Here is a 22,899-nt window from a genome sequence, read left to right as displayed (position 1 = left end):
AAACGGTTCCAATTCGATATAAAAAAACCTTTAGAACAGAACACTACCTGTCCTAAAGTCCAGATGGAGGGTTGCGTGGTGGGGGTCGGAGGTTTGAATCCCTCCGCGGGGGGTTGGAGCTTCCTGTCCGGGCCTCACCTCTGACATCACGGTCCGTCCCGTCCCTGTGTGTGGCATGAAGCCGGCATGTCGCCGTGGCGTTGGTGTGTTCTCTTCCTCGTCTTCCTCTCTCTTACTAACAGACGCAGACCAAACTGGAGCATGCCCTCATTAAGGAGCTCGAGCAGAACCTGCTCTTTGAAAAGACCAAAGCTGAGAAACTCCAGAGGGACTTAGAGGACACTAGGGTAAATGCCGGAATCTTCTGTCCAGATAATGCTCCAACACGACAGGACTGGGTGACGATAATATAAAGATGTTGATATGTCCATGATGCAGCATGTGTCACTGCTTGCGGCAGTGATGGGGGTGAGGGTTGTGGGGGCGGGGGGGGGGGACGGGGGGGGACAGGGGTGAGGGTTGTGGGGGTGGGGGGGGGACGGGTGGGGGCGGGGGGGGACAGGGGTGAGGGTTGTGGGGGCGGGGGGGGACAGGGGTGAGGGTTGTGGGGGGCGGGGGGGGACAGGGGTGAGGGTTGTGTGGGCGGGGGGGGACAGGGGTGAGGGTTGTGGGGGCGGGGGGGGACAGGGGTGAGGGTTGTGGGGGCGGGGGGGGACAGGGGTGAGGGTTGTGGAGGCGGGGTGGGACAGAGGAAGGTTGTGGGGGCGGGGGGGGACAGGAGTGAGGGTTGTGGGGGCGGGGTGGGACAGAGGAAGGTTGTGGGGGTGGGGGGGAGACAGGGGTGAGGGTTGTGGGGGCGGGGGGGGGACAGGGGTGAGGGTTGTGGGGGCGGGGGGGAGACAGGGGTGAGGGTTGTGGGGGCGGGGGGGGACGGGTGAGGGTTGTGGGGGCGGGGGGGGACAGGGGTGAGGGTTGTGGGGGCGGGGGGGGGACAGGGGCGTGAGGATGTCCCTGCTTGAGGCCAGGTCACCGATCTAATCACGGGTTGTGTTTGATGACGTAGCTAAAGTCGTTCTGATCAGTAACCTAAAGGGTTTGCCCTGGCCTTAAAAAGTTTACTTTAGCAATCTCCATTTTCGTTGTAAAAATGCAACAAAGTAACCTTTTACAGATTTGTGAATGACGTCACCTTTGCCTTTCTTAGTGTTCTAGCGTTCCCAACGTTTACAGAAGTATTCGGTCAGATCTGTGTACTTAACTCATCCACAGATCTAAAGGGTTGACGCCACGTATGACGTCATCACGTAATCTAGCTACTTGTCGTCAGATTTGTTGGGTGTCGCTGGAGAGGTCGGCCTTGGGGAGGGGGGGGGGGGGGTTTCCAGCGCTCTGACTACCCTCTCCCTGCCAGGTGGCCACTGTGTCTGAGCGCTCCCGCATCATGGAGCTGGAGAGGGAGCTGGACGACCTGCAGAGCAGACTGAGGTCCTCCCAGCATACAGAGGGCGCTGTGTCCCTGTCCCAAGAGCAGCTCAGCCACCTCAAAGCCCAGGCCCAGTCGCAAGAGAGAAAGGTGAGGGAGTGGGGGGGGGTCTCTTTGCGTCAACCTCAGTATGAGCCAGAGGCGTAGCCGAGGGGTAGGCCAATTTGTTCTAAGGCCTACCCAAAAACAAATATCTCTGGAAAAGTATGCACATCGCAAAGTAAATAAGTTACAAAAACTGCAAATCCATATTTTTCCAGGCCTACACAAAAAGATGATTCAGGCTACGCCCCTGGTATGAGCGTCTCTATGGTAGAATTTGCTGCAGTGGTTTCTGACTGGATCGCAGGTTTTCACAGGCACAGTGTGCTGAGTTCATTTGGAGCCCTTTAAGGTGGACTGGTTTGAGTTCATTTGGAGCCCTTTAAGGTGGACTGGTTTGTTTTCTTAGAGCTGGTGACTCATCCCAACCTCACTGAGAGCTGCCTTCATTCATTAGTTCCACACAGCCCTCAGGCCTGGCCTGAGAGACCTAGGTTTTGTGTTTGTGTGATGGGGTGGGTGGTGTGTTCATGTGTGTGTGTGGTGTGGTTTGTGTGTGGTGTGTCCATGTGTGTGTGGTGTGTCCGTGTGTGTGTGTGTGGTGTGCGTGTCTCTAACCCGCCCTCCCTGTCCTCTGCAGATCAGTGAGCTGAGTGTGGATCTGGAGAACAAGCACAAGGAGCTGCTGTCTGCACAGCAGGACAAGAGCTCCCTGGAGCTAAAACTAACCTACCTGGTGGGACACTCACACACACACACACACACACACACACACACTACTCACACTACTCACACACACGCTACTCACACGCACACACTCCCCCTGCTCCCTCTAGGTGGAGAGACACAGGTTTGAGGATGTTGTGTTCGCAGACGGGACTCAGATTGTAGTTAATCATTCACGGCTAGCTCATGGGGAAATAAAATGCGATTTTGAGTTCAGTGCTATGGCTGTAGAGTGAAGTTTGTGTTCTCGTTCCTTCACCTTTCCAGGGAGAACGACTTGAAACGGCAGAGGAGGAGAACAAGAGGAAAGCACAAAGCGTACAAGGTAACCATACATAACCTCCCCTAGCACCACTGTGTCTCTGTACTGCACACATCCCAGTAGGAATTCAGTCCATTTACAGTTAGTCATTTAGCAGACGCTCTTATCCAGAGCGACTTACAGTAAGTACAGGGACATTCCCCGAGGCAAGTAGAGTGAAGTGACTTGCCCAAGGACACAATGTCATTTGGCACGGCGGTGAATCGATCCGGCAACCTTCTGATTTCTAGCCCGACTCGCTCAGCCATCTGACTCCAGTCCCTCAGGCTTGTTATCATGAGATCTCTCAGCGACTACTCTGTGTGTGTGTGTGTCTTGGGCAGAGCTGGAGAGAAGTGTGGAGCAGGCGGGCAGAGACCTCCAGACCCACAGAGAGGAAACCAAGCGTCGGGAGGAAGACCTCCAAGAGAGATTTGCACAGGTGTGTGTGTGTGTGAACACTAATATCAGTCACTTATAAAGTATAATGAATTGTATAATCTAATAATATTCTGGTGAACCTCTTCCAGGTCACTAAAGCTTCAGGTGACTCTGTCCAGTCACAAGAGCAGCTGACCAATGAAAAGGTGGCGCTGGAGGCTCAGGTGAGGATGTGGTCCTGATGTGTGAAGGTGGTTCTGGAGCTGCTGGTTCTGGAGCTGCTGGTTCTTTACTGAGCACGGAGACAGCAGGTTGATGCTGCGGTCAGCTGGCTCTGTACGTGGGTGGGTGAGGGAGGGTGAGGGAGGGTGAGGGAGGGTGAGAGGGGGTGAGGGAGGGTGAGAGGGGGTGAGGGAGGGTGAGGGAGGGTGAGGGAGGGTGAGGGAGGGTGAGAGGGGGTGAGGGAGGGGGTGAGGGAGGGTGAGAGGGGGTGAGGGAGGGTGAGAGGGGGTGAGGGAGGGTGAGAGGGGGTGAGAGGGGGTGAGGGAGGGTGAGGAGGGTGAGAGGGGGTGAGGGAGGGTGAGGGAGGGTGAGAGGGGGTGAGGGAGGGTGAGAGGGGGTGAGGGAGAGTGGGAGATGGAACAAACTCATCACTGTACTTTCTCAACCTACACTTTTGCACGCCATATGATATATTAGCCATATTTGCACGTGATATGAGTACTGCACCTCACTTTGCATCGAGCAGTTCTGTGGCCCATGCAAAAGATGAGTTTGGTTCATCCCGAACACAGGCTCATCACTATAGCAGTTCCTGCGTGTTATCTGGCTTATGACAATTATGACCGTGTCCCTTGGCATGCAAAGCAGGATTTAATGTGTTCTATGTTAGTGTCTATATAGTACATAGGAATCTTTTTGTCTGGTGTTGACATTAGGTTTACCTCAGGGGCTGTTTATGGCTTTATGACAGTGGAAGTGTTGGCTACCACTCCACCTTTCGTGACCAGTTCTACCAGCTATCTCCCACGCTCTCTGATTTCTGACGCTCTCGTCCTCCTCGCTCTTATTCACTCCTTCGTTCATTCCGTCATCTTTTCTTTCTATGTTTACCTGTAGCCTTGACTGTCCTCTCTTTCTGTCTCTCCCTCTCTCCCTCTCCTCTCTTCCTCTCTCCCTCTCATTCTGTCACTCCCTCTCTCTTCCTCTCCCTCTCTCCTCTCTTCCTCCCTTTCATTCTGTCTCTCCTCTCTCCCTGCTCCTCTCTCTTCCTCTCATTCTCCTTCTCATTCTGTCTCTCCTCTCTCTTCCTCTCCCTCTTATTCTCCCTCTCCTCTCTCCCTCTCATTCTCCCTCTCCTCTTTTTCCCTCTAATTCTGTCTCTCCCTCACTCTCCCTCCCTTCCTCTCTCATTCTGTCTCTCCCTCTTTCTGTCTCTCCTCTCTCTCCTTCTCTGTCTCTCTCCCTCTCTGTCTTTCTCCCTCTCTTTCTCTCTCTTCCTCGTGGCTGGGCCGTAGTGAAGCCAGCTGGTTGTTTGTTCCTTATGGTCAGTGTGATGACACCAGGGGAAATAGAGATGGGAGGATTAGAGTGGACAACACACCCACACACTCTCAAACACACACACACACTCTCAAACACACACACTCTCAAACACCCACACACACTCTCAAACACACCCCTTACACACTCTAAAACATACACACACACTCTCAAACACACCCACACACACACTCATAAACACACACAATCAATTTGTCTTTTTTAATTTGGGAGCTCTGCTATCCCCCTTCAGCACAAAAACACTTAGCAATTTTCCAAAATAGTTTCACCAAAAAAGAGCTTTATAGTTGCTGCTGGGCACTTTGTGCCTCGACCAGAAACCGATTAAACAAATGTCATGCTCGGTTGCTGCGTGTGACTGAGGCGATTGAACTCGACAGAGTCAGAGTTTTAGAGGGAGAGAGGCGGATAAAGATCAAGAGGCCTTGAGGCAGAGATCAGATTTAGCATTTATCAGATTATATAAAAATCCTTTTAAAGTGAGACTGACATGGAGAGTGAAGAGTACACACACACACACACACACGCAAACACACACGCATGCATAAATACACACACACACACACGCATCTTCCTGAACCACATTAGGGATGCACTCAGGACTGTCTCCTCTCTTCTCCCGTGTGCCCACAGGCTGTGATGTAATCATGCACATGTCGGTGTGTGTGTGTGTGTGTGTGTGTGTGTGTGTGTGTGTGTGTGTGTGTGTGTCTGTGTGTGTCTGTGTGTGTCTGTGTGTGTGTGTGTGTGTGTGTGTGTGTGAAGCACAGCTGACCCATTTTGGTCATGGTTAAACAGGTGATCAAACCTGTCTGAGGGTGACCTGTGTCACTTCAGCCCGCTGTGGTCTGAAGAAGAAAACTACGTCCAGGAAAGACATAGACTATCTCAGAGGGACAGAGAGGAAGAGAGAGGGAGAGAGGGAGGGAGGTGGAGAGGGAGGGAGGGGGGGGGGGGGAAGGGACGGACGGAGACACTTAAGACATTTGGTTGTGTGGCTCCTTACTGGTACCTGAGACCCAACTCTGACTCATCTCCAAATCACCAGCGGCCTCATTTAGACTGGGTGAGCGCTGGGGAGGAAGGAGATGATGCTGGTGGAGATAAAGGGAGTGCTGGTCATCATGGTGGGTAAGATGGAGAGAGAGAGGGAGAGAGAGAGAGACAGGAAGCGAGGGAGAGAGGGAGAAGGAGAGAGAGACAGGAAGAGAGGGAGAGAGAGAGAGAGGGAGAGAGAGAGCCCAGCACAGAGTGGGGGTGGTTGAGGGAGGAGCTTATCAGCTTACATAATGAGGGTGATACGCTCCAACGCATGTGTAACGGCAGCTCTCTCCCTCTCTCTCACCCTCTCTCTCTCTCCCTCTGTCAGACGTGCACAGCAGGGGGTGGGATCCGATGGTTTATTGATGGCATGAATGCGTTAGTCCGTGTGTGCTGTAGAGAGGGAAGCACATTAGCAGACTGCTACAGAGAGAGAGAGAGTGTGTGTGTTTGTGTTCTCGCTGGCATACCCAGAGCCAGGACAGTGAGGACAGCCAGCCGGCCGGGCATGGACCTAGCTGCTCTCCAGCAAGGCTTCTCCCCCAGCAGCAGCTAGCCCAGCAGCAGCTAGCCCTCTCACTGCCAGGTAACCTGCAGGCACGCGCAGGCAGTCTAAGAGCTGTGTGGAGGGTGCTGTGTGGAGGGTGCTGTGTGGAGGGTGCTGTGGGGAGGGTGCTGAGCTGTGAGGCTGTGTGGAGGGTGCTGTGTGGAGGGTGCTGAGCTGTGAGGCTGTGTGGAGGGTGCTGAGCTGTGAGGCTGTGTGGAGGGTGCTGTGGGGAGGGTGCTGAGCTGTGTGTTACCTGCTTGTGAAGAACCACGCTGGGCTTGTCTGTGCTGGACGGCCCCCTGTCACTTCTGTCTCCCTCCTCCCTCTCTTCCTCCCTTTCTTCCTCCCTCCTTCTCCTCTCGTGGTCCGTCTGACAGGACAGGGTGTGTGACACAGCTGGCAGACAGATTAGACTGCTTGTTGGGGTTTTTTTTTTCTGAGGAGAATTTGTCATTGGTGCCGGTTTATTTTTAGATCATTTATTCTGTTGTAGGAATTTGGGTCTGTTTGTTTTGTGTGTGTGTGTGTGTCTTGTGCAGCATGAATAGGCTTCAGTCATCAGAAGTCTAGTTGAGCCATCTGTTCCAGAGGCTAAACACACAACGTCACTCTCAGTCTGACAGCATAGAGGAGAGCGCAGAAGAGTTTGTGTGTGTGTACGAGTGTGTGTTCTGTTCCATGTGTTTCTTGGCCTCGCGATGTAAACAAACGACAGAATCCTTCATCTCCTCTCACATACAGTAAAAAAGAAGCCGTGACATGAGAGGAATCACGATGACATCAGATAGAGCACTATTCATTCCGGTCCAGCGAACGCATCGATATGGATTTCCAATTTCCATTGACTTTGAATGCCGTCAGCGTCAGTAAGAATTCAATCGTTAAGTTGTCCTCTTTCAGAGCTGGTCTGGTCGTAGCTCTTGTTCAGGGTGGTTGTGTGTGTGTGTGTAGGGTTGATGGAAGAGCTCTACTGTAGGAAGCAGCCTGTCTCCCTCGCAGGAGAGGACAGAAGCTGTGAAGATGTTCACCTCTGACGGCTGAACGTCCACATGACTGATATCTGTTATTCTAATATCGTGGTGGAAATCTCAAAGGAATCCAAAATTGGTAACAGAGCTATATTCGGCGCCTGCTTCTCACAGTGGGCTTAAGAGACCAGATTAAACTGGTTTGTTAAGGGTTTCAACAGACAGTTTCCTCCCCTGTGCACAGCCTCTTTGGGAATACAAACAATCTCTCAAGATGATCTCTCAAGATGATCTCTCGAGGTAATCTCTCGAGTTGCTAGCTGTCATATCTGCCTTATATCTGCTGTCCCAGAATTTCTCTTCTCCTGATGGGTCTGGAAGATGTGAATTCTCCAGGATATTGTCCTTTTGCCATAAGCAAAACCCAACAAACACACGTTCCCTTTATTAGTATAGAAACAACTCCCACATGCTGACTGTTATTTGACAAACAGAAAATCGGATGGGTTTGGTCTGTGTTCACTGGGGAACGTGTGTGACTAAGAACCATGAAAAGGGCTTTATCCTCCAGTGATGTGGCTTGTTTGATGTTTGTCAAAGCAGCTCTCTCTCTCTCTCCCTCTCTCTCTTCCCTCTCTCCCCTCCCTCCCTCAGCTGGAGCTTGTGAAGCAGCAACACTCCAGATCCCAGGAGGAGCTCCACCTGTCCCAGCAGCGCAGCGTCTCGGAGAACCAGCGCATCGGAACCCTCTGCAAGGAAGTGTGAGTAGAGTGAAGGTGACAGCCAGCGTTGTGCAGGTGACGGTTCTAAAGCTGATGGTTCTTGGAGCTGATGTTTCTGGATGGTTCTGGAGGTGATGGTTCTAGAGCTGATGGTTCTGGATGGTTCTAAAGCTGATGGTTCTAGAGCTGATGGTTCTAAAGCTGATGGTTCTTGGAGCTGATGTTTCTGGATGGTTCTGGAGCTGATGGTTCTGGAGGTGATGGTTCTAGAGCTGATGGTTCTGGATGGTTCTAGAGCTGATGGTTCTAGAGCTGATGGTTCTAAAGCTGATGGTTCTAGAGCTGATGGTTCTGGAGCTGATGGTTCTAGAGCTGATGGTTCTAGAGTGCCACAGTGGATGGTTCTGCATGCATGCACAGTGGGAGGACAGTGTGGAATCATGCAGGAAAGGGCAACACGTTGGATTGCGCAACTTATGTCAGAGCTATGAATATGTCATGACACAACATAGAGCAGATGAGCCCCGGGAGAATAGTCAAGCACACGTGTGTGTGTGTGTGTGCAGGTCATTATGTATGCATGTGTGTGCAGGAAGGCTATGCATGAGTCTGTGTGCTTGTCCCGTACACGTGTGCATGTGTGTTCTATGAGAGTGTGTGTGTGTGTGTGTCGTGGGAGACCTATCTTTATGCAGCCAAGCCCCCTGTGAGTCATCCAAGCCCGTTGCTGTGACGACAGAGGACAGATGGATATGACTGAACAACACACGTCAGTGTGCATCCGGCAGGGGCGGTGCTGGGCCAGACGAGAGCTTCCTTACAGCCCAGAGAAGAGACAGGACAGAATGACATCCATCTCTTCTGTCAGGAGATGAAAGGAGGGCTATTTATCGCCTCCTTTCCTTGAATAAGACACGCATGTCCTTTCAAATCTCTCCACAAATAATTCCTATTTTGAAACCTGTTGCTGTATTACCCAGTTTTGTGTAGAGAGAAATTTCACACACACACGTACTGGCACACACACACACACGTACTGGCACACACACACACACGTACTGGCACACACACACACACTTGCACTCCATCCTCAAAAAGCTTTGCGTCCTACCCCAGCCCTCTGGGAAAGTTACGCAATCCTGCCTGCATCCAGCACAGCCTGGCTCCAACATGGCCGCCCTGCTCCTGGTGACCTCAGAGGAGTGAGGGAGGGAGGGGGAGAGAGAGAGGCCGTAGTGTGTGTGTGTATGTGTATGAGACAGACTATAGTGTGTGTGTGTGTGTGTGTGTGTGTGTGTGTGCAGCTCTGTGCCGTCAGAGACATCTCGTCAGGGAGAACAGCTGGATGCTGTTCTGTTGATGCTCTGATGTTGTTGAACGTGTGTGTGTGTACGTGCCAGGGGGCTGGGATTACACAGCCTGGACCCATAGCACTGCTGCTGTGGTGAAGCACTGCTGCTGTGGTGAAGCACTGCTGCTGTGGTGAAGCACTGCTGCTGTGGTGAAGCACTGCTGCTGTGGTGAAGCACTGCTGCTGTGGTGAAGCACTGCTGCTGTGGTGAAGCACTGCTACTGTGGTGAAGCACTGCTGCCGTGGTGAAGCACTGCTACTGTGGTGAAGCACTGCTACTGTGGTGAAGCACTGCTGCTGTGGTGAAGCACTGCTGCTGTGGTGAAGCACTGCTGCTGTGGTGAAGCACTGCTGCTGTGGTGAAGCACTGCTGCCGTGGTGAAGCACTGCTGCCGTGGTGAAGCACTGCTGCCGTGGTGAAGCACTGCTGCCGTGGTGAAGCACTGCTGCCGTGGTGAAGCACTGCTGCCGTGGTGAAGCACTGCTGCCGCGGTGAAGCACTGCTGCTGTGGTGAAGCACTGCTGCTGTGGTGAAGCACTGCTGTGGTGAAGCACTGCTGCTGTGGTGAAGCACTGCTGCTGTGGTGAAGCACTGCTGTGGTGAAGCACTGCTGTGGTGAAGCACTGCTGCTGTGGTGAAGCACTGCTGCTGTGGTGAAGCACTGCTACTGTGGTGAAGCACTGCTACTGTGGTGAAGCACTGCTGCTGTGGTGAAGCACTGCTGCTGTGGTGAAGCGCTGCTGTGGTAAAGCACTGCTGCTGTGGTGAAGCACTGCTGCTGTGGTGAAGCACTGCTGTGGTGAAGCACTGCTGCCGTGGTGAAGCACTGCTGTGGTGAAGCACTGCTGTGGTGAAGCACTGCTGCCGTGGTGAAGCACTGCTGTGGTGAAGCACTGCTGTGGTGAAGCACTGCTGCTGTGGTGAAGCACTGCTGCTGTGGTGAAGCACTGCTGTGGTGAAGCACTGCTGTGGTGAAGCACTGCTGTGGTGAAGCACTGCTGCCGTGGTGAAGTACTGCTGTGGTGAAGCACTGCTGCCGTGGTGAAGCACTCCTGCTGTTGTGAAGCACTGTTGCTGTGGTGAAGCACTGCTGTGGTGAAGCACTGCTGTGGTGAAGCACTCCTGCTGTGGTGAAGCACTGTTGCTGTGGTGAAGCACTGCTGTGGTGAAGCACTGTTGCTGTGGTGAAGCACTGCTGTGGTGAAGCACTGCTGTGGTGGTGAAGCACTGCCATGGTGAAGCACTGCCGTGGTGAAGCACTGCCGTGGTGAAGCACTGCTGTGGTGGTGAAGCACTGCTGTGGTGAAGCACTGCTGTGGTGAAGCACTGCTGTGGTGAAGCACTGCTGCCGCGGTGAAGCACTGCTGCTGTGGTGAAGCACTGCTGCTGTGGTGAAGCACTGCTGCCGTGGTGAAGCACTGCTGCCGCGGTGAAGCACTGCTGCTGTGGTGAAGCACTGCTGCTGTGGTGAAGCACTGCTGCTGTGGTGAAGCACTGCTACTGTGGTGAAGCACTGCTGCTGTGGTGAAGCACTGCTACTGTGGTGAAGCACTGCTGCCGTGGTGAAGCACTGCTACTGTGGTGAAGCACTGCTACTGTGGTGAAGCACTGCTGCTGTGGTGAAGCACTGCTGCTGTGGTGAAGCACTGCTACTGTGGTGAAGCACTGCTGCCGTGGTGAAGCACTGCCGTGGTGAAGCACTGCTGCTGTAGTGAAGCACTGCCGTGGTGAAGCACTATGATCCAGCCTGGAAGCGGTCTCTCCCATCAGTGTTTGATTTGTTTTTATATCAGGTTTACTTAAAGTTTTCTGTTTTAATCCCTCCCCCCCCGCCCCCACCTCTCTTTTCTCTCTCCTTCTGTCTCTCTCTCTCTTCCCCCCCCCCCCTCTCTGTTCATAGTGAGGAGCTGAAGCTGGCCTCTCAGAAGTCTCAGCGTCCAGAGGAGGTAGGATGGTTCAAATCCCCCCCATACCCCATTAGAGATGTTAAGCATAGCATGCATGACCTATCTGCATGTTACTGTGACTCAGATGTGAAGACTGGGTTTTATAGAGGACAGGAGGAGTACACACAGAAAGGACTGTCTACCTGCTGTGACTGTACTGGAGCTCAGAGGGGTTTAACCTGGGTTTATCTCTGTCTGTCTGTCTGTGTGTCTGTGTGTGTGTGTGTGTATCTGTCCTGTCTTGTCTGTGTGTGTGTATCTGTCCTGTCTTGTCTGTGTGTGTGTGTGTGTGTGTGTGTCTGTCCTTTTACAGCACGACGTGGAGCACAACCACCAACAGCCCGACATGAGAGACAGGTGAGGCCCTCAGTATGTCAGAAATATGTCCCGCGTGCTTTTAAACAAGGTGACAGGGTTTTGGATCGTATTTGTCAAGCCTCAGTCCCTCAGTTAACTCTCTGTAGCTAGTGGTGTCTCTTTTCGTTTCTCAGGTTTAGATCCTGAGGGTAAGGTGAGAATGTTTGCGGTCTGCGAATCCTTTCCAGCGTTCATCCTCCAGTGTTAGCACAGCTTCGTTTCCCTCCGCCCTGTGATCTGAGGATTAGGCCTTCTCCTTAATGCTGTACATCTCTCTCACACTGCTAATGAGACTGGAGAGATGGAGCAGAGGGCGAGTCGCAAGAGGAGAGAGGGATGGAGAGGAGACAGGAGAAGAACGAGAGAGAGTGGGGAGGTTGTGAGAGAGGGAAAACAGCAAAGATGATGATCTAAAACGGGAGAAGGGAGAGAAGAGATATAAAGGTTATTTTAGCCAGAGGCGAATGATGAGGGGACGGATAATTAGAGCAGAACTAATTTCTCTGGATAGAGATACTATGCCTGGCTTTTCAGGTGAATATTCATGGCAGGGGAGACAATCAAACTGAGAGACAGGCTGTCAGGTGGGGTGACTTGTCAGATGAATAGACAGGCAGGCGGACAGATAGTCAGGCAGGGAAAGAGACAGTCAGGCAGGCAGGCGGGGAGACAGGCTGTCCAGTAGGTCACTGGCCAGCCTGATTCACACACTGACGTTAACAGTGAAAGGTTTTCTGTGTTCAGTGCCGTGAACAGAATGGTTGTGCCCAGGACACAGGCTTTATTTAGCGTACAACGTCAAAGCTCCCGGATGTGGCCTAAGTCTACTTAAGTGAAAGGTGCACTGTCAGGTTAATCCATAGTTTTTATTTTGGTTGATACTCCCTCTTATAGTCCTTGGGAATTCAGCATGTGTATTCATATAGGCCTGTTATTTGAGCATAGCTTAACAAGTTAGTAAGTTTGAGAGAAGTGTGATTTAATGAAAAACTTCTACTTCAGTTATGGCTTTAGACAGCGGGAACTATGAGAGGGCTGTGTCTCTATGCTAACAGCTCTCCTGTTCCCCCTGAGAGCGCTGTGTCTCTGTGCTAACAGCTCTCCTGTTCCGCCTGAGAGCGCTGTGTCTCTGTGCTAACAGCTCTCCTGTTCCGCCTGAGAGCGCTGTGTCTCTGTGCTAACAGCTCTCCTGTTCCGCCTGAGAGGGCTGTGTCTCTGTGCTAACAGCTCTCCTGTTCCGCCTGAGAGCGCTGTGTCTCTGTGCTAACAGCTCTCCTGTTCCCCCTGAGAGCGCTGTGTCTCTGTGCTAACAGCTCTCCTGTTCCGCCTGAGAGCCCTGTGTCTCTGTGCTAACAGCTCTCCTGTTCCCCCTGAGAGCGCTGTGTCTCTGTGCTAACAGCTCTCCTGTTCCGCCTGGGAGGGCTGTGTCTCTGTGCTAACAGCTCTCCTGTTCCTGGTCCCACAGGGAAACACTGTCACATCAAGAGCAGGAGAAGGAGCTGGAGACACTGAGGAACGAGGTACACACACACACACTCTCTCTTACGCACACACATTTCTCTCTCACGCACACACTCAAACGCATACTCTCACACAGACTCTCTCAAACACACACACCTCTCTCTCTCTCTCACACACATACACACACACACTCAGATAAACGTCTCCACACGTGTGCAGACACACATGCGCTAAGCCTCCTCGGGAAGCCTCCGTCTCTCCCTGGAGCAAGGTTCTTTCATCCTCACCAGACACGATGAACGCCGGCCTCTCCTGGCACGGCTTCTCACCCGCGTCGCCTCTCTCTGTAGATCGCCGTGCTGCGGGGTGAAAACGCCATGGCGAAGACCCTGCAGGTTGCCGTGGAGACCCTGGAGAGGGACAAGACCCAGCTCCAGACACGCGTCCACAGCCTGGAGCAGAGGCTCCTGGGAAGGCAGGCGTCCGAGGGAGGAGACAGTGGAGTCCCGTCTTCAGGTGAACTAGTTGGCCTCCAGTGATTTGGTACCGCGGAATCGTCCTAGATTGGTGTGCTTTGGAATGAGAAATGTAGCTGTTGAAATGTATAAAGCTTCCCTCTTAACACTGTGCAAATGTATCTAGTCGTAAAGTAAATGTGGTAGATAAATGTAAACTAGGCCCAGCTGGTGATGGGTTAAAGGTTGTTGGGTAAGATGTGGCCTGGTGGTTGGGAACAGATTGACGAAAACAAAGGTCGACCTCGACCATGTTTTCCGTCGACCTGTGTGGCTAGACAGGATGGCTGTGGTGGTAAGGTCAGGGTGTCCTGGCTGTGGTGAGGTGGTAAGGTCACGGTGTCCTGGCTGTGGTGAGGTGGTAAGGTCACGGTGTCCTGGCTGTGTGAGGTGGTAAGGTCACGGTGTCCTGGCTGTGGTGAGGTGGTAAGGTCACGGTGTCCTGGCTGTGGTGAGGTGGTAAGGTCACGGTGTCCTGGCTGTGGTGAGGTGGTAAGGTCACGGTGTCCTGGCTGTGGTGAGGTGGTAAGGTCACGGTGTCCTGGCTGTGGTGAGGTGGTAAGGTCACGGTGTCCTGGCTGTGGTGAGGTGGTAAGGTCACGGTGTCCTGGCTGTGGTGAGGTGGTAAGGTCACGGTGTCCTGGCTGTGTGAGGTGGTAAGGTCACGGTGTCCTGGCTGTGGTGAGGTGGTAAGGTCACGGTGTCCTGGCTGTGGTGAGGTGGTAAGGTCACGGTGTCCTGGCTGTGGTGAGGTGGTAAGGTCACGGTGTCCTGGCTGTGGTGAGGTGGTAAGGTCACGGTGTCCTGGCTGTGGTGAGGTGGTAAGGTCACGGTGTCCTGGCTGTGGTGAGGTGGTAAGGTCACGGTGTCCTGGCTGGGTGTGCTGACTGTGATGTGACCCCGCAGGTGACCCTGCTCTGGACCAGCTGAGAGAAGAGAAGGAGTTTGCGGAGGGTCAGGTATGACGACCAGAAACACACACACATCCGGTTCTTCACTGCAAAAACGCCCTATCACATTTAAGGGGAGAAATACTAATTATGAGCTTAGTCATGCTTAAAACAAGTACATTTGGCTGCCAGTCAAGTAAGAACATTTTACTTGATAAGATTTCTTTAAATAACGTTGACTTAAATGAAGTCACAAGATACAAGAAACAATTAGATTTAAAATCAAACAAGATTTGGACACTCAGTTAGATGGACAGTTTTGGCTGTGTTGGTGCCCTGGTTCCTCTATCCTGTGGACGTGGTGTAGCGCTGGTGTGACTTGCTCTCCCATCCTGTCGTCAGATCAACTTCCTGAACAGCGTCATCGTGGACCTGCAGAGGAAGAACGAGGAGCTCAAGGTCAAGCTGAAGAAAATGGTGCTGGCCGAGTTCAACGGCAACGATGGCACCGACGGGTGAGTCTCGCCCTCCCTCACCCTCTCTCATCCTCCCTCATCTTCTCACTTTCTCTCACCCTCTCTCACCCTCCCTCATCCTCTCACTTTCTCTCACCCTCCCTCACCCTCTCTCACCCTCCCTCATCCCCTCACCCTCTCTCCTCCTCCCTCACCCTCTCACCCTCCCTCATCCTCTCACTTTCTCTCACCCTCCCTCATCCTCCCTCATCCTCTCTCACCCTCCCTCACTTTCTCAACCTCCCTCACTCTCTTTCATCCTTTCTCCCCCTCTCTCACCCTCTCACTCTCCCCCTCCCCTCATCTCCCCCCCAGGCTAGAGGAGGGGCTGTCCAAGCGGGAGAAGAAGCCCCCGCCCCGCCTCTTCTGCGACATCTGCGACTGCTTCGACCTCCACGACACGGAGGACTGCCCCACCCAGGCCCAGAGCCCCGACTCGGTCCCCCACTCCTCCCACCACGGCAACCCCTCCGACCAGCGGCCCTACTGCGACATCTGCGAGGCCTTCGGACACGCCACCGATTCCTGCAACGACGACCAGACCTTCTAGAACCCCCTACACCTTCTAGAACCCTCTACATATTCTAGAACATTCTAGAACCCTCTACACCTTCTAGAACCCTCTGCACCTTCTAGAACCCTCTACACCTTCTAGAACCCTCTACATCTTCTAGAACCCTCTACACCTTCTAGAAATTTCCAGACCCACGGTCTGCAACCAACCCCACTTCTGTCATCCCTTCCCCACACCCTCTCTCTTTTGGCCCTTCTCATTCCCTTCCTTCAGCCATCTCCTGTATACTGCGTACTTCCCTTCGCGTCCTTCTGCACTACCTCATGCGTGCTACTCCAGCCCCCTTGACTCACCCACACCCAGCTCCTCCCCACCGGCCTGGTACCAGGCCCTGCACAGGCACAGCCAAAACACCACACCTCCCACAAGTATTTTTATATTGTATTCATGTCCATTACAGCCATCCTACTCTCACATCCTCCAAACGACCATTCTTTCGAATAGCGATGGGAGTTCCCCTCCATGGAGACAGAACGGGATACGGGAAATCTGCTCGTCTAGATATGCTGCTTTGGTGCAATATTGAAGTTGGGGAGAAAAGGAATCAGCTCTGAGCACTTAGTCAGTAGTTTTGTATGTTGGTTAGATTTTTTTTTTGTACGGCACGTATCAGTTGATAACATCTTTTGAAACATTTATTTTCACTTTCGTCTGTGGGGGATTAGGTGATTGGTGTTGGTTTTATTTGGCGAGCTTGGTGAATCTAAGACTTAACGTGGACCAATAGGGTGCTCCGGTAGGGATATAGCCAGGACCAATAACACCTGTATTTGTACTAGCACTGACAGTAGACAGGTGTCACAAGCTTAACCCTTAGTGAACGCTACAGCACATGAGCGATCGGCTACTTATTATTGCACTACTCACTTTAAATGTTCCTAAACTTTAAATGTCCTTATATCTTACAATACAGGAAACACTTCAAACCTTTCCAAGACATAAACTGACACTAAGTTATTTTATATGGTCAAAGACATAAGTATTTTGCTGTCTCATTTGTATGTATTGCTTATGTATTGTCTTTTACAAACTGGATCTGTATAGTCATGTGTATTAGAGTTATGTACTGAAGCACAAGTTTGGATCATATTGAATCTCCCAGTGTAACCATATATAATAGGTGTGACTAACCAATGACACTAATACTCTTCTGTGTACTGTAAATATCGATCAGATGTTTTTCAGAAGGGAAAAAAGGGCACTCACACAACGCCATCAAAACGAGACGCGTCTTTTAAGTGTTTTATTTTTTTTGGCCCTGTTGAGAACATTTGAGAGAGTTGACGAGGATGCACTGCCCTCGGAGCCAGATTCACTTGTAAAGACATTGACTCCAAAAGCACATTGACGATTATTTCTACTAAAGTGATTTGTCTAATTGGTACACTGTTTTCTATGTAATGTTCCATCTGATCAATGCATCACCTGTACACGGGTCATAACTTGCTAAGCTGCATTCGTAAAACCCTCTAAAGATGAAACTGTAATGTATTCATGTCCTTGTTTTCTATGTATTGTATATTCTTAATGGTTCAATACAAACGCTATGAAACGAACAGTAAGAGGGTTGTCTGATCGTCTCTCCAGTGTGTCAGAACGACAACGATTGACTAGTTAGAGCCGGGAGGTGTTCGCAGAGACCCAGATGAGTGTTGAGAAAGGAGCCTGGGTCTCCCCTCCTCCTCTGGGTAAACTGATGTGGCAGAGCTGGGCTGATGGTCCTTGGCCGCTTGGTTCGACAAAAGCCCCAGGCAGGGTGCAGCATTCCTGCTCCTGTCTATACCTGGGGGGTCCGGAGATGTTTCTGGCCAACTTAACCTGTGTTCCGTTTCACACAGCGATCAGTTGAGGACCTTCTCATGATTCATTCATACGTAGATCCATTACCCCTGACGGGAGGAGGAAGCTGAAATAGAATGCTTTATATTTTATGAGGTCCAGGCTCAAATATTTGGGAGTGAAACACAAAAGCAGAGTTGTTGAGAAAGCTGAAGCGCACAAAAAAATTTGAACACTCACCTCAGACTCCTCTCTAAATAATTCTCAAAGCACAAAGTTTGAACACGCACACACTGAAACCGTGAGGTAAATGTTTTGTGACTTTTTATTAATAAAACAAAACCATTAAACATGATAAAAAACCAAGCACTACTGATGGAATAAATAATTCAAACCAAACCATAAATCTGTACAAGATCATTCTAAACTGAAACATGGTCCCCCAGATGATAGCCTACGTGTTGTCATGTCACAGCTCTGTCGCGGTTTCTTTCTACACACTGAATTTAGAGTTTAACTAAGCAATTGGCTCAATCCGGTGAAAGCTAAAACATAAATGAGATTTTTTTTTTTTTACTGAGTGAACATAATGCTTTTATAACGGTTAATGTTAATACATAGCATCTTTAGTACCAGCTCTGATGGACTGGGAATGAGGTATATGCTAAGCCACCCTCTAAACTGAGACAGTTAAAAGTTCTCTCCATCCATCCATGCAACTGATGATTTGATCTGTCCACTGGCATCATCTGATCAAGTAATGCTCATTTTTGCCATGTCCAGTCACTGACTTGCAGTGAAACTTATTTAATGGAACATAAACATGTTTATATTAATTGATGCACCCAAATCATATAAATAGGTTTGAGGTTGGACATTGGAGGTCATATGGCCGAATCCTTGCGCTAACTTTCACATTCACCACAGAGTGATATCAATGGGAAATAGAAGTACGAAAAAAAAGTGAAGATCTGTTTTAGTGTCACGTCTACACCTACGGATTCGGCCAAAAGACAGCACCTTAAAAGAGGCAGGGAGCTAGACCTCGAATGACAAGATCCGCTTCCCCGCTGAGGGCTATGCGCTGTTTATAGGTAAAATCGTTAAAAGTAACACACAGTACATTTACAGAGTTGACGGAAACGGCGGACCAAGTCAGAAACCGTAACCTGCGGGCCAGTTTAAGCCTGTTTCTTATTGAAGCCGACTACATTGTAATGTAAAACTAGGGAGTTGAAGCTGAAACTGACTAGCAACAGGAGTAGCAGGAGATTCCACTGTTTACAGGAAGATCTCCACCGGGTATAAAAAAAAATTAAAAAAAGATTGCATTAACGAATTAACGCATTAACATTTAACTGTAGAGATGAATGTAAGTATTGAATGAAATTATTAGTGTCACTTCAATAATGACCTATTAAAAATATAAGGCAAAAAATATATATAATACACAAAAAAAATAAACATGGCACCAAAAATGTCGTTAAGCCATTTGACCTACTAAGTATGTTGTATCATGGTAACAAAACCATGGTAACACAACCATGGTAACACAACCATGGTAACACAAGCCTGCCTCTACTCTTGGACAGAAACTCCACCAGTACCTGTGTTCTTTCTAACTAGCTGATCAAATACAACTGGCAAAAGAAACATGGAGAAAGAAAAAAAGAAATCCACTACAGCAGCAAAAACTATCTGTGATAGATCGTGATATTCCTTAACAGTGCATTGACCCTCCTGAGCGAAAAAAAAGAAAAGAAAAAAAAAGAAAGAAATATTTGTTTGGGTAAAATAATAAGACTAAATGTATTCTAAACCAGCGTGGATTTTTGGACCAACAGGAGGTGAGTTAGTGGGAGGTTTAAAGAGGCCTTGCGTAGAAGTCATCTGATTGATGTGTGGGTTCCAGCGTCACATCCCATCATCAGTGTGTTTTCAGTCACAGGTGCAGGTCAGTGTTCCTCGTGTGCTGGCCTGTGCACACAGCGCCACCGCTGGTCACAGAGGGGACTACAGCCAGTTGACCAGAGCCTCTATTAGCATTAGTGAGAGGGAGATTGTGAGGAAGCAGGGAGGGTTCAGTGAAAAGAGGTAAATGTCCATTCTCCCTCTATTACAGAGGACTGTAATGGGCAAGGGGGGTGAGGGAGGGGGAGGGGGAGAGATAGAAGCTCCTTCTCCCTCTGGTGGGAAGGAGGTGAGGGAAGAGAGAGGGGGATTGGAGGGGTGATGTCCGTTCTCCCACAGAGACTGGGGGCCTACAGAGGGAGGTACAGAAGAGGAGGAGAGGATGGAGGAGAGGAACATTTTAGCGCGGGACATTTAACTCTCCTCTGTGTCCTGAGACGAAGACTCCTGTTTGCTCTTCTTGGTTGGTGGGGCCTCCTGCTCCAGGTCCTTATAGACAAAACAAACATACCTCATCAGACAAAACAAACCACCTCGTCAGATGACAAACAACTGGATCTAACCAATTATACTGCACAAGTTTTACACTAGAGACACACACGTGCATTTAGAATAAACCAATTTCCTTTTTCAATTCCAGCCACAAACTCCATTACTTCATGACAAAGTACTGCACTCTTATTTTCTAGAATCCAAATAACATAAGTTAATAGAGAATGTTAGGCCACTGTTTTGGACAGTACATTGACATAACATTTAATTTTGTTAATGTTAAAAATGTATTTAACCCTTATACAAAAGGGACCAACACATCGTGCATGAGGTGAGCACAGACAAGTTTTTCAAGGAGCAGGAATGAACACGGTTTCCGTGGTTTCCAAGGAAGCGTGTGTGTCTTACCCAGACACAGAGCAACAGTAACTACCTGAGTGGCTTTGCTGCTGCTGTCTGATGGCTCCTTCTCCCCTGAGGAAGACTGGCTGTCTCTCTTCACGCTTGCTGGTCTCTCTGAGGTTTCTGTGGAGGGGAGACTCTTGCCTGCTGGACAACACACAATCATCCTGGATCAGTTCAATATCATCTGATCAAGACATTTGAAACGTTCTTCTGTTTATTGTGTACAGACCACACTTACAAATCGCATGTGTGTTTAGTTTTTTTGGGGGATCCAGTGTCATGGGACATAAGACTTGAATGCCACTGTGTGGTATTATGGGGTAACTGCACACAGCCTTTTGATAAATATATTTTTAGAGGGATGCATTGATTTATAACTGGGTCACAATTAACTTTAGAGCTAATATTTAACGTGCCAGAGTATGAGAACAAGAAAAAGCGAAGGAAGGAGGGAAGAACACAAGAGAAGATGGAGTAAGCGTAAAGCTCAGAGGAGTGAGAGATTGAATTGAAAGGGACAAAGAGAGTGAAAGAAAGAGAAAAGATAAAGAAAAAAAAAGAGATGGACAGAGAGGGAAAGAAAGAGGTTTGTAGCACCATGGTATTGTTAGTGGAAGCGCAGATGGGAAGGCTGGTGGTTACAGCCCCCAGGGAGCAGACATGGTCACAGCTGCTGCCCCCCCATCTCCCTCTCTCTCACACACACACACACACAAACACACACAGCAGGAACCAGGATATAAGTATTTGCCCCTCTCTACATCCCCTCTGGTAAGGGCAGAACTTTATAAATGATTAACTCTCCTCGTCATCTATCCAATGAGTAATGAAGGAGCACTTTTCACTATCAATAAACCACCTTTGGCGTGTTTCACCAGAACACGACAGGATGCAGGAACTACTAACCCTTCACCTAACCCTTGGGGTGTGCGCGTGTGTGTGTGTGTAACTTGTGTATGTGTGTGTGTATAACTGACCCCTCTTACTGTCAGGGCTTTGGTCACTCTTGGTCTCGCTGCCTTCGCGTTGGGATGCGACGCTGGGCTCGGGGGCGGGGCTAGTGCTGCAGCTGGTTTCCTGTTTGACAGGGGAGGAGTCGGCGATGGAACTCTGGTTGCTGTTGTCGTCTGAGGGAGAGAGACACTGACCGTTATTTGTCATCAAATCCTCGTCCGACGCCGAGGGGCAAACACACGAGAAGAACAACTCTGATGCGACAGGAACGGGGGGAGGATTTTCTCGATGGATTTCCCGATGTGTTTGCCCTGACTCCATTACTCTGAGGATTGACTTGGGGTCGGGAGACGAATCAACACACGCAGAAGTGTCACCCACCATGCATGTCCATCATCCCTGGAGAGGAGCTGTTCTCTGGGGTGGTCACCTCCGAACCATACTTCTCCTCCTTACCCTTCTTCTTGTTCTTGTTTTTCTTAAAAAAAAATTTTTAAAAAAGCAAAACATGTCCTATTAATATCACATATAACAAATGCATTCCCTATGTATATGTACCTGTTGTATGCACCAACCCACCACAGAAAATTCCTTGTTTGTGTGACTCACTTGGCAATAAACCTGATTCTGAACACTATCATCCACAATCTATAATAATCAACAAAGGTCAATACAATGTACATGAGTGTTGGTGGGTTGCCGCTGTGATAACTAGTCACTGAAGGAAGCACATGGCTGTGGTATTGAGGACATACATCGTCGGATTTGGGCTCTGTCACCGGGACCCACTTGTAGATGCGCAGGGATGTGTCCCCTACTGTCACCCATTTCTTCTCCCTGTGTGTGAAAGACAAGTTCGAATAAATAACATCAAACACGCATGTAGTGTTTTGAAACAAATTATGTAACTGCTGCTAGGGTTTCAGCCACTGAGACATAATAAAACAACAATAATTGATTTGATTATAAGATATATTTTCGTTTTTTTTTTTTACTAAAAGGGTAGTTGAAACGTTTGAACTCCTTAATAACAAAACATGCATAATCTGCTAACTTCAGTAACAGTCACTTTATGTTAGATTTGTACATTGGAACACAATGTCTCAAATCAGACATAACGGGTGATAGCATTAGGTGGGGAAATGTAAAAACAATAACGATATTTACTACACGTCTCTTGTTGTATAATATATCACTGTGGTATTACTATGACCTAAAAAAAACACAATTACTTTAATTCTAAAATCCTAAGACTGAGTCATTGTGTAGCCCTACAGTAGCCTACTTCCCTTCCCAACCCCCACCATGCGCAATCTCTATTCGACCTACAGGGCGACTGAAAGCGCTTAATTTAAAACTCCAGGCAGACTAAACTACTCCGACTCAAGAGCGCCGTCGTCATATAGTTTCGAAGTGAGTGTTATTGAGTGATTTGAGTCGTCCCGGTGCCCCTGCACAGTCGGCTCCAACACAAGCACAACAGCGGGCTGGAGAAAGGAATGGCTTCATGTGACTGCAACGAAATGGCTTCTGGGTTCAACCCACATTAAACCTTGGCGGAGAATCGACTAAAATGATAATGTCATTGGTAGCTTTTTTTACACTACTTAGTCCCACACTGTACGAGTGCGCTTCGGCGCACCTGAGCCGAGAGTAATCTGCCCCAAAAATCCGTTCAAAATGACCCGTCTTTCGAATACATTCGCTCGCTCGCTCTCTCTCTCCTCCCCCAACAAGACAGGTTTTCTCGTGTTAGGTAACGAACAGGGGCTTTTTCCTCTTTCTTACCATTTTCGTACTTTCTCAATAGCCGCCATAACCCGCTTGATGTCATCTTTCGCCCTGCTCCGGGTCTCGGCTCGGACCGACCTGCCCGACATTGCCGCGGTGGGTATAATATTTTTTAAAGCTCGCCGGCAATTCAGACACAATGCAAACACTCAGTAGAGCGCACAGAAAGAAGAAGCGCGCCTG

General features: G+C 49.8%; 2 protein-coding genes across 8 annotated transcripts in view; one reads left to right on the top strand and one right to left on the bottom strand.

The window, feature by feature from the left end:
• The window catches only part of clip1b (CAP-GLY domain containing linker protein 1b), a 24,525-nt gene extending 5,898 nt beyond the window's left edge, over positions 1–18,627 (top strand). For 3 of the 4 annotated variants that reach the window (XM_047017844.1, XM_047017843.1, XM_047017842.1), the window contains exons 10-23: positions 243–347; positions 1,412–1,573; positions 2,166–2,261; positions 2,519–2,576; positions 2,897–2,994; positions 3,083–3,157; positions 7,707–7,813; positions 11,027–11,072; positions 11,386–11,429; positions 12,895–12,949; positions 13,241–13,406; positions 14,312–14,364; positions 14,698–14,810; positions 15,126–18,627. In XM_047017844.1, coding sequence (XP_046873800.1) covers positions 243–347; positions 1,412–1,573; positions 2,166–2,261; positions 2,519–2,576; positions 2,897–2,994; positions 3,083–3,157; positions 7,707–7,813; positions 11,027–11,072; positions 11,386–11,429; positions 12,895–12,949; positions 13,241–13,406; positions 14,312–14,364; positions 14,698–14,810; positions 15,126–15,360 — 1,413 coding nt within the window. In that variant the 3' untranslated portion in view covers positions 15,361–18,627. The remainder of the gene's footprint in view (positions 1–242; positions 348–1,411; positions 1,574–2,165; positions 2,262–2,518; positions 2,577–2,896; positions 2,995–3,082; positions 3,158–7,706; positions 7,814–11,026; positions 11,073–11,385; positions 11,430–12,894; positions 12,950–13,240; positions 13,407–14,311; positions 14,365–14,697; positions 14,811–15,125) is intronic. The other variant, XM_047017845.1, reaches the window with a different exon arrangement.
• On the bottom strand, positions 16,624–22,899 carry bcl7a (BAF chromatin remodeling complex subunit BCL7A). Of its 4 annotated transcripts, none has more exons than XM_047017848.1 (6): positions 22,714–22,899; positions 21,681–21,762; positions 21,307–21,403; positions 20,949–21,098; positions 20,000–20,115; positions 16,624–19,563 (listed from the first exon to the last, which is right to left on the bottom strand). In XM_047017848.1, exons 1-6 carry the CDS (start codon positions 22,803–22,805, stop codon positions 19,489–19,491), a joined length of 612 nt encoding a protein of 203 aa, XP_046873804.1. In that variant the 5' UTR covers positions 22,806–22,899; the 3' UTR covers positions 16,624–19,488. The 4 variants fall into 4 exon arrangements, with proteins under 4 accessions (XP_046873804.1, XP_046873805.1, XP_046873806.1 ...); XM_047017849.1 differs by having other exon boundaries at positions 20,000–20,112; XM_047017850.1 differs by having other exon boundaries at positions 20,958–21,098.

This window comes from Hypomesus transpacificus, unplaced genomic scaffold (genome assembly GCF_021917145.1).
Source record: "Hypomesus transpacificus isolate Combined female unplaced genomic scaffold, fHypTra1 scaffold_84, whole genome shotgun sequence".
In the NCBI taxonomy this organism is placed as follows: Eukaryota; Metazoa; Chordata; class Actinopteri; order Osmeriformes; family Osmeridae; genus Hypomesus; species Hypomesus transpacificus.
The sequence above is the reverse complement of the archived record's forward strand: the minus strand, read 5'-3'. Positions and strand labels throughout refer to the sequence as shown.